General features: G+C 37.9%; 2 protein-coding genes across 2 annotated transcripts; both read right to left on the minus strand.

Moving 5' to 3' along the window:
- Positions 1 to 217: 217 nt before the first annotated feature.
- LOC128982477 (uncharacterized) lies at positions 218 to 700 on the minus strand. The gene has a single exon (XM_054401440.1). It carries the CDS (start codon positions 698 to 700, stop codon positions 218 to 220), a length of 483 nt encoding a protein of 160 aa, XP_054257415.1.
- Positions 701 to 2601: 1901 nt separating this feature from the next.
- Positions 2602 to 3738, minus strand: LOC128982478 (uncharacterized). Its single transcript, XM_054401441.1, has one exon. The coding sequence runs from the start codon at positions 3736 to 3738 to the stop codon at positions 2602 to 2604; it is 1137 nt and encodes a 378-aa protein (XP_054257416.1).
- Between the last annotated feature and the right edge of the window lie 7557 nt (positions 3739 to 11295).

Genomic DNA, 11295 nt, shown 5'->3' on the forward strand with positions numbered 1-11295 from the left:
CTAGAAGGTAAACTCTTCGTCAAGAAATCTGCCAACTGAAGTCTTCCAGGTACATGTTCCATTTTGTAACATCCTTTGTTGAAGTGCTCTCTAACAAAGTGGAACCGAACACTGATGTGCTTCGTTCTTCCATGCGTTGAAGGATTGTGTGCTAATTGTACTGCACCATCATTGTCAATGTACATAGTTGCTTCGATCGAAGAACTACTGATTTCTTCTAACAAGCCTTTAGGCCATATTGCTTCACTACAGCTTCACTAGCAGCAACATATTCCGCTTCAGTAGTTGATAGTGAAATACAATTTTGTTTCTTTGAAAACCAACTAATGGCTCCGCCAGCAAACAGACATAGACATCCTGAACGTGACTTTCTGCTGTTTTCATCGCCTGCGAAGTCTGCATCGGTGTAACATTTCAGGATCTTCGGTTCATCGCTCCGCTTCGTGTAGTGTAGTACGTAGTCCTTAGAACCTTGCAGGTAACGAAGGATTCTCTCGACTTGGTTCCAGTCTTTGATGGTTGGACTAGTCACATGCTGTGCCACCATACTAACTGCATAGCAGATGTCTGGGCGAGTGTTTGTCAAATATAGCAAACTGCCCACAGCTTCACGATACGGCACTTCTGTTGATAGAGGCTTTGCATTTGTGTTAACATCGGATTTGTCAAATGGTGTTGACACTGCGTTACAGTTCGACATCCGATACCTTTCTAGAACTTGATCTTAGTATGCCCTCTGGCTGAGAACTATTCCATCACTTGTTTGAACAATCTCAATTCCAAGGTAAGTTTCAGGTTTCGATACTTTGATTTGGAAGTTTTGTTTCAAGTTCTGCACAAATACATCCACTTGTCTCTCTCTAGTACCACATATGAGTCCATCATCCACATATATGATGACGAACATCTTTTTGCCATTTTCTTCACGAAGGAACAAACAAGGATCTGCTGTACTCGGTTTGAAATTTTGAGATTTCATGAACTCAGATAGTCTTTTATTCCAACACTTAGGACTTTGCTTAAGGCCGTATAAACTACTTTGTAGTTTCCACACTCTTCGGGAGTTGTCGTTATAACCTTCAGGTTGCTCGACATAAACCTCTTCATCTAGCTTTGAATGTAAAAATGCTGTTTTTACATCAAACTGTTTCAAAAACATGCTTTCCTGTGCTGCTATATTTAATACTGTCCTTAGAGTATCGAATCTTGCTACAGGACTGTAGGTACTAAAATAATCTACTCCTTCTTTCTGAGCGTAGCCCTTTGCAACAAGCCTAGCTTTGTATCGATCTGGGTTTTTCTTCTTTGTAAGAACCCATCTTACCCCAATTGCTTTCTTGTTCTTGGGTAACGGTACCAGCTTATAAACTTGGTGTTTCTGAAGAGATGCCATCTCATCATTCATAGCTGCCTGCCAATGAAACCACTCTTCACTACTAACGGCCTCATTATATGTTGGTCCAGCTTCAGCTACAAGAACATAATCTTGAAGATAACTAGGTGGTTGCCTTTGCCTTCCCGGTCGATCTTCTTCTTCCGGTTGTTCACAATACTCATTTTCATCAGGTCGATCTTCCTCTTCCGATTGTTCACAATATTCAATTTCATCAGGTTCAGTTTCTTCATTTTCCTCTTGATAATTGATTGGCTGGCTCTTGTCTTCGCATAGGATAGGAATGGATACGGTTTTTGTCAAGTTCTTTGTCTTCATCAGGAACAGTCTTACCCCAATCTTCTGTGATGCCCTCTGCCAGAGCAGAATAAGGTTCCTTAAGGCAGAATAAGGTCTCCTTTCTGATAAGGTTTAAAGACAACATCTCTACTAACCACTATTGTGTGACCGTTGTAGACTCGAAAGCCATCTCGTTCATCGCAATACCCAACCAATTTTCCTGGAACTGGTTTTGCTGACCATTTCTTCCGTTTCTGTTTTGGGACATGCACATAGCATTCTGTATTAAACGGTCGAAAATGTTCAATTGGTGCTGGTCCTTTTCCATACCAAAGTTCATAAGGTGTACCTTCTGTACTTGTTGGTCCTGTTTGATTGATCACATGACACGCCGTGTTCATTGCCTCTGCCCATAAGCTCTTTGGCAATCTTTTTGAATACAACATGCTTCTTGCTGATTCAACTAACGTGCACATTTCACGTTCAATAGAACCATTTTCTCCTGGTGTATAGGGCATAACAGTTCTCATAGTGATGCCTCGTTTAGCGAGCAATTTCTTCACTGAAAAATTATTAAACTCAGTCCCACCAACACTCATAAAAATTTTTACCACATGTCCAGCAGTTTGACATTCATTCAAGTATGTCACAATACAGTCTCTAACCTCCGTCTTATTTTTGATGAAAAATACTCTTCTGAATTTAGTAAAGTAGTCCTTGAAAACCAGGCAGTAGCGACTTGTCCTAGAGAAATGTTTTCCATAGGACCACAGAGATCTCCACTTACTATTTCTCCTGCCATTGTTGTCTTTACAGTTCGAGAATGGTATGTAGCTCTGTGTTGCTTGCCTAGTACGCAACCTTCACAAAATTCATCTTCTACCTTGACATGTATTCCCCTGCTTTTAAGAGTTTTTAACACATGTGTCTTATTTTGATGAGACCATTTCAACTTCATAGAGTCCATTTACACAATGTCCATACAGCTGTGCAACGTTATTCTTCATGAAGACACATTTTTCTTTAGTTACTTTGAAACTAAATCCTTTCTTTACTGTTGTGCTGACTGACATCAGGTTCCTTCCTAGCTCGGGAATGTACCACACATTCTCTAAAGTTGTGATGTATCGGTTCTTACCAATATTCACACTTATTCGAATACTTCCCTCTCCAACTGCCTCAATATCATCACCATTTCCCACAGTGACGTTAATTGGTGAAGTAAATCTCTGATATGTGTGAAAGAAGTCCCTCCGGAAACACATATGCTGCGATGCTCCAGAGTCTGCAATAAAGTTGTCTTTCTTGTGCTCCTTTGCTACAAAACACAAAAATGGACCACTGTTACCTTTTCTAGGCTCAATCTTGTTCTTGTATTGTTTTTCTGATTTCTTTGGACACTGACTAGCATAGTGTGGTCCCTTACAAATAAAACACTTTATTTTCTTCTTTACAGAATGCCTTTTGCCTTCTGAGAATGAACTTGTGCTATTTCTACTAACCTGTAAGGCTTGTCCATTATCAGAATTCATAGACCTAGGTAGCCTGGACTCAATCAGACGAATTCTCTCTATTAGCAAATCAACACTTCTGTCTTTCACTGGTATGCTTTCCCACACACTCTTGAACTCAAAGAATTCTTTAGGTAGTGTACTCATAATCCTTGACATCAACACAAGTTCTAGCAGTTCTGAAGCTTCATGCTTTTTAAGTTCATCATTCACTTCTCTGAAGTTTAACTGTAATCTTGAGATATATTTGATCAAATCTTCTCCATCAGTTATACTAGATGTAAAGAACACTTCCATTGTTCTATCTAGTCTCTGACTTGATGATTGTTCATATTTACTCAACAGCTTCTGCCACATTTCCTGTGCACTATCAAAAGTAGCTGTTAATTGTACAAGTGAATCCTCTAGAGCATTTACAATAAGTACCTGAGCTAAGGTGTCACCTTTCTTGAAATCCTTAAGCTTCTGCTCCTCTGTTTCTTCAGGCCTTGTCCTTTCACCAGTAATCAGATCACTAATTCCATGATGTCTCAAAACCTTTTCCACCTTCTCCATGATTGAGAATTACTTAGTTTTTCAACATTCACTCTTAAATCCATTCTTTTAATATTTTCTGGGCCCATAACCAAATAAAAACAATAAAAGTTGGATAAAGAAATTAGTATTTTTATTATTTAACAAAGCCCATGTTATAAGTAGAATGAGAATCATTTGTTATTATTCAATAATAAACAACACATGTTTTTAAGGAAGATTAATACCAACTCACAGGCTCACAGGTTTCAAAATATTTTTTTTAATTAAAACATACTGAACTGTTTTGTTTATATATCAATGGAAGTATTTTCTTGTATTTTATGTTTACTTCAGAATGAACGCATTATGAAAATAACACACACCAACAACTATGAAAAAGACATGCAGATTAACACCTTTATTTATATCCCTTGAGGATTCCATTCCAGGGCCTTCTTTTCAATTGAACCATCCGTCTTCCGAAGAGTGTGACCCAGCCACCTCCACTTCCGTCTTCTGATTTCTAGGCTGATCTTTTGTTGCCCTGTTACCTCCGAAAGCTGTTCATTTGATATAGTGTTTGGCCAGAACACTCTCATTATACGTCTGAGACACCTGTTTACAAACACCTGGAGCTGAGAAGTACTACGCTGATCCATTTTCCAAGTTTCACTGGCATATAGAAGGACAGACTTGACGTTTGTATTGAAGATGCAGATTTTGGTTTTCATTGAAATATTACTATTTCGCCATATTGGGTAAAGCTGAATAAATGCTGCATTAGCTTTCCCAATGCGGCTCCCAACATCTTCCTTTGCTCCTCCGTCTGCTGTGACTTTACTTCCGAGTTATTGGAAAGAGTTGACCTCTATCACCTTCCCATTTAGTTCTAAGGCTTGGGCTACTCTGGAATTTCCTTAGTCTTATTTACATTAATCTTTTTTTTTTTTTTTTTAAGAGGTTGGCGGCCTCTTTTAACCTTGCATTTGCCCGTCCACACAGACTACAGATCTGTGCGTGGAACGTATCCAGCAAAGCAAGAAGGTGAGCCGGTACAGTACAAAGGTGAACTGTACTGATAAAAGTTTGTGGCAGTGACCAGGATCCGAACCCACGACACTGCTGCCTTGGGCCCGAAGTCCGCGACGCTACCAACTGAGCCAGCGACTCACCAAATCTTAAGACCATCCTCTTCAGCCTCTCTTTGTAGAGAACTTAGTTTCGCCTGAATATCAGTGTACCTCTGGGCAATCAAGCAAAGGTCGTCAGCAAAGTCAAGGTCCTCCAGCCGCTCCCTCAGTCCCCACTGCACTCCCCGCCTTCTATTATTTGTTACTCTCCTCATAACTGAGTCCAGCACCAAAAGGAACAGTATTGGTGATAAAATTCAGCCCTGGCGAACACCTATTTTAACTGGGATTGCTCCTGTCAACTTTCCTTGGTGCGAAACCTGACACTGGAAATCATCGTACATGGCCTTGATGATATTTATGATTTTAGGGGGTATCCCATATTCTTGTAGAACATGCCACAGCACCTGGTGTTTCACTGTGTCAAAGGCCTTCTCAAAATCTACAAATGCCAGGTAAAGAGTACTTTGAAATTATTTGCTCTGTTCAAGTAGGATTCGGAGAGTACTAATTAAATCCACACAACTTCTTGCTTCCCGGAAACCTGCCTGTTCTTTCCTCAGTTTCAGTTCAATGGAACCTTTTATCCGGTTTAGGATTATTCTGGCCAGCACTTTGCTTGGGACTGACAAAAGGGTAATACCTTTCCAATTGTTACAGAGCGTTACATCCCCTCTCTTTGGTATTTTGACAACTATACCCTTCTTCCATTCCTTTGGAGTTCTCTCCTCTTGCCAAATCTGTTGAAGTAGTGGATGAAGTAAGTCCGCGGCTCCATCACCAGCTTTTAGGATCTCGACCGCAGTTGTCTAAACCAGGGGCTTTGCCATTTTTCATGCTTTTGATCGCATCTTTGATTTCTTCAATTGAGGGGATTTCTAAATTTATACCATGGTCCACCTGCACAGGGTGAGGTAGTTGGCAAAGCCTCTTCCTGTGCTTCTGCTCTATCAGTAGTTCGCTGAAGTGTTCCTGCCATCTATTCAACTGGTCTTCAATGTTTGTCAGCATTTCACCACTCTTACTTCTTACTGGTTTTTCTGTAGCGAAGTTCTTCTTTGCCAGTTTCCTTGTGATGTCGTAAAGCTTTTTGCTATTACCTTGTCTAGCAGCTTCTTCTGCTCCTGAGCCAGTTCATCAACCCATCTTCTTTTGTCTCTTCGCACATATCTCTTGACATTACGATTTGCCTCTGAATCCTCAAAAGTAACTTTTGAGGATCAAAATTAGCTGATAAGTCAACAGCAAATCCTTCAATAAAACATTTATGACCTCTTTAGTGTGTATATTGCATCCATGTTGTTTAGTAAGTTCAACACCAAAAGATTTTGATGACATTCTAATTTTATAATGTATCTTTCACTTAAGGGAACGATTTTGTCCATAACCGTTGGCAATTAAAGGTATTCATGTAGCGTTCCATACCGTTGGTTACATACCAAGGTGCATTAGCTATCTTACTCAGCATTTTTGATTGTCATCTTTCTATAATTTCGATATTTTAACTACTCACCGAGCACCAAAGTTGCACACCGTATGTCCATATTAGTTTCAATATAGTTTTGTACAGTAATTATTTATTTTCTAGATGAAGTTTTGATTTTCTTCCGTTGAGCCAATTCAACTGATTTTAGATTTAGTTGTTCATGTCAGAAACAAAATTTTCTAACATGACGTAACATTTTATGGCAAAAACTTAAACTTAAAATGATTGTATGTACTGTGAAACTCAACTATACGCAAGTGTTTTATAACTATAGTAGTAAATTGCAAATTTAGTGATAACGCACATCCTTTATGGTAAGGGAAAACTACATTTTAAAGTTAAATATTATGTTTGCGAACGACAAACACAACATTTGTGTAAACAAAACACTATTAACATAAACATTTACATGTGATTTAATTTGAAACCACCTTTTCACCTTTCAGAAAAAACAACATGAAACCCCTTTGAACTGTGTAGTACACAATATATCTATATACACATATCTATATGTATATGATACACTAAGCCGATTTTTGTAAACAGAAGTCCTCCCTCATTTTTGCACCGATTTTGATGATTAAAGTGTCAAAATAATTGCCCTGATCTATAGTTTTGCAAAGTCTTTTTCGTTTTTTGAAATATTTATTAGTTTGGGCAGGATCTTCTATCAAAGTTGGATTTTCTCCCATAAGATTAACATGGGGGAATCTAAATATTTAATTATAAATTTTGTCTCTACTAATTTGAGAGAACGGCTGGGCGTAGAAACATGGAAGAGGTGTCAAAAGAAAGGTCTTGGTCTGTAGATGATTTATCAAAAGAAAACGAAGTAAATTCCCTTAGGGCTCTGCCCCAGAAGCCTTTAAAGATCCCTCCACAGATTTGTTTACATTTTGGCCATGTGGATAATACTTTTTAATGAAACAGCTGTTAATTTTTAAATATTGTAATTTGAACAACACACATTTATTGGGAGTTACTGAATTATCCAAAAGAAGTATTTGCAATGTTATTTTCTGATTTCAAAATTGATTTTAGCGAATTTCCCTATAGGGAAGTAACTATTACCGTAGTACTCATGGTAAGACCTGGACCCGGGACCGATTTCTTTTTCGTTTTGAGGTCCCTAGAGGCCAAAAACACCATCCGTTCAAATTCATATATATATAATATATATATATATATTCTTCTTATATATATTTATATATATATATTTTATATATATATATATATATGTGTCCGTTAGCGCGATAACTCGAGCAAAAATGATCCGATTTTGATGAAATTTGGTACAAACGTGTAAACCTACGTTTATTCAAACGAGTTCGCGAACCAGCATGATCGGACCATGGGAACGGGGGTTTATGGGGGGTTTTATGGGGTAAAAATGAGTTTTTCCCATTTTTGACCCAAAAAACATAAAATTTTGCAATTTCTTTCCAAACCATTTTGTAGAGCTTAAAAAAACAAATAATTTACTATATTGAAGCGTTGTTATGTGCCTAATGGTTACGGAGAAAATTCCAAAAAATTGTAAATTTAAAATTCCCATGTTATTCTTATGGAGAATAAATAAACTGTTGTAGTTTGCTTGTTTATGATTATATTTTGTTCAAATTTGGTAAATGTTTTTATTTCTTACTAACTATTAACATTTTACAAAAAAAATAATAAAAACAGTTTTACCCTCCCTGAAGCAGCAAACCTAAGTACTTGTTAAACTAATTTTATTTATTATTTTTAAGGAGACATTTTAGTGTAAATCCAATCAGGCAAATGAAAATTCGCTTAGTCTGCAGGTTTGCTGTGGCGGGGGTATTCTTCTGTATCATGTCGTTATGCACTTCAACGTTCCATTACGATATCAGTGGAAAATCCTTTTATCACAATAACTCTTACAATTATTTCTTATTGAACTATCTTATATCTATTTTGTGGGTTGGTGTCAGCATTTTTCACCACTTTCGATTATATTATATCATATTATTCTAGACAGATCATCATAGGTACATGAGATTATTGTCATACATGTTACAAAAATTTTACAAATGTTTGACTTTCTAAAGCTTAATGATTTAGAAAGTCATTAAGCTTAAAAATTGCAATATACTGCAGACTTTTCAGAGAGGTTACTTCGATGTATTCATTCAGCTTAGTGAAAACATAATATAGATATGTATACAAATAAGAACTTGAACTCTTAGAGAGCCTTTGAATGTTATAAGACTAACGAAAAGGGCTGTGCATGTTTACTAGCGCTAATCAGCAACAACAAAATTTAGTTTATCTCTAAAAAAATATATTCTTAAAGTGCACTGAGCAGCAGCCTAAAAAAGTCTTTGTAACTTACTCATATAGTTACAAAATGCTCAAACTCGCATTGTGACATTTATGATTCAGCTTATATTTCTCCAACTTATACTTCTTACTTCTAACTTCTTATATTCATTTGCAGAAGAAGTTTATTGTGCTCTTACCGTGTCTAATAACATCCAAACACAGAAACCTTGCCTAAAATGGTACCTATCTGGAGAAATGTTTTGCAGTGGCCTATATTACGGACCGTGGCCCACTGGGTTGGTAACATTATTGAAAATAACACGACATTTTGGATGTAAAAAATAGCAAGATGAGTAAATACTATTTAAGCAGCTACTGTCATGACAGAAAGGTCATATTCCTTTTAAACTAGATTACATCATATGACGAAATTTCGGGTTGAGAGACAAAATTTATTTTTAAGTACGTATTTGTGGCCGTAGAACGATTGGCACACATTTTTAGCCGATTTGGAATAGCACGACTGGCACAATCATTAGAGGGGATTAAGAAGGGTCAACCTGTAAGGTTCGGAAAGGCACGATTGGCACAACAGACCGGTAAGGAAGTAGCAGCCAGGTAGCCAGAATGCGGGAAAACAGATATTGTTTTGTCCCCACAAATTTCCTGCTGTGGTGCTTATTGGAGTAAGGAAGGTGTAAGTTTGCACAACAAATCTGCAGCTACGGTCACAACGCTAGCTGGGTCCAAATAAAACTACCCAAACCTAACCTAACTATGCCTAACCTAACCTAACCTAACCTAATCTAACTTAACTTAACCTAACCTAACCTAACTTAACCTTTGAAAATACGCGATATTACCGGCAAATGACTGTCGTAGCAGAGTTGACGGGGAACTTTAAACTTCCCGTTTTCCCTCGTTCGATGGCGTCTACCTGGACGAGCGGTTGTGCCAATCGTGCCTTTTCCAAGCAGGCGAGTTGACCCTACTTATTCCGCTCAAATGATTGTGCCAATACTGCCATGGGCAGAAGATCCAAAAATGTGTGCCAATCGTCCTGTTCCCGTATTTGTCGTCTCACCTGAAATTAGGTCACACCTTAAATTTGTCCAGATAGCTTAGCCTACAATGAGATAGTCCAGGGCTCTAACGTGTTCGTTATTTAATTATCGTTTCGAGTTTATTGGCTGAGAATATTAATTACAATACTGCTAACAATGTTTAGCTTACCATTAACAAGTGCTCATCATAGCCACTCGAAAAATATTTGAAGTTAAATTTAGAATTTTGAATAACCTATCGTGAATGCGAATAAGCCTAATTAATTGGAAACTTAACCTAAACGTGGCTCGTTCGTAATACTTGGTAATCACCAAAGTAAACGTGTCGGGAGAATTAAACTCGGTCTATCACCAGAGTCGATACGGGGTTCCTTAAATAAAATTTACGTAGAACGGTTCGGGATAACAGAATAAGTTGTACGTAAACCGTTCTGGCAACTTAAATGATTTCCGAAGCTGGTTTAAGACAAAAGGTAGTGTGCTCGTACGTGAAAAAGCGTACGGGGTGCGCGCGACTGCGGCACAATAAAATAAAAATAATAAAACTTCTCTAAAAATGAGATTAAACAAAATAAATTCGGTAGCACACTAACCTGATGCCTTGGGACTCTACCAGGAACGGGGGAAATCTTTAATTGACTAGAATTTCGTAAGTTAGGACTGTTGGATTTACATATCTCCAAACAGCAAGTGTATTGACGGTTCGGTAGCGGGTGGACAACTGACCATGAGGTCTGCTCTTCTGGTCCTTCTTCGCCATCGCCCCTGGCGGCGGGGTAGGTAACTAACTATCCCCTCTACGATGACGTAGGACCCTTGCCCCTACGATGCCGCTGACAACGCGGGCGCGGCTTACCCCGAACGTAGAAAATTATAATACTTAAAATGAAACTTTTTAAAAATCGGGTTTTTACCCCTTGACGGATTTTGGGTCGTTACAATCATCCTTTATAAGATACGTTGATTAAAAATGCATGTAAACGTCAATATTTAAGTAACAGCCAATTTACAGTATTTTTTGCTTTTTGGAAATGCCACATTGCTATGTCATTTACATTATTTGTTGCCAAGGAATCCGCACGACCATATAAACCAGGAGGCCCCTAACATAGTTCAAGAATAAAAACCAACTTCACTTCAAGTATATTCCACTTTCCACTACACCTAACATACCGTAGAGAGATTATATTGACAACTTTATGTTATTGATAAGGCTGAGACAACTAACTGACATCCCCCATGTCAATGAATTCTAGCGTTAGCAGTAACCCGACAACCAAATTCTCAAAACTATGATAGAGGGCTATTCATAGTTTTGGCTAACAGCTTTTCTAACAGTTAGGCTAACAGTTTTTCCTGTTATGGCTGGTATTGAGAATGATCATGCTTTTTGTCCATGCTGCAAAAAATCAGTATTAGATGATGAAAAAGGCGTGGAATGTGAAGGTTTTTGTAAGTTTTGGTTCCATACTAAGTATGTTAATATCTCTGATCATGAATATGATTCAATGTCTGAGCTTGGTGACAAATCGAAGTGGTTGTGTGCAACCTGTGGTTTGAGGTTAGATAACCTTACCAAGAACGTGTTTGACTTGGAGAGTATCATTAACCTAAACTCTACTGTAAACAGACT

This window comes from Macrosteles quadrilineatus, unplaced genomic scaffold (assembly GCF_028750875.1).
Source record: "Macrosteles quadrilineatus isolate MER2022 unplaced genomic scaffold, UCM_ALF_1.0 Scaffold_375__1_contigs__length_83337, whole genome shotgun sequence".
Classification (NCBI taxonomy): domain Eukaryota; kingdom Metazoa; phylum Arthropoda; class Insecta; order Hemiptera; family Cicadellidae; genus Macrosteles; species Macrosteles quadrilineatus.

Bases quoted from the DNA above. Each gene is read 5' to 3' on its own strand.
- LOC128982478 (XM_054401441.1), bottom strand. From the start codon at position 3,738: ATGGAGAAGGTGGAAAAGGTTTTGAGACATCATGGAATTAGTGATCTG.
- LOC128982477 (XM_054401440.1), bottom strand. From the start codon at position 700: ATGTCGAACTGTAACGCAGTGTCAACACCATTTGACAAATCCGATGTT.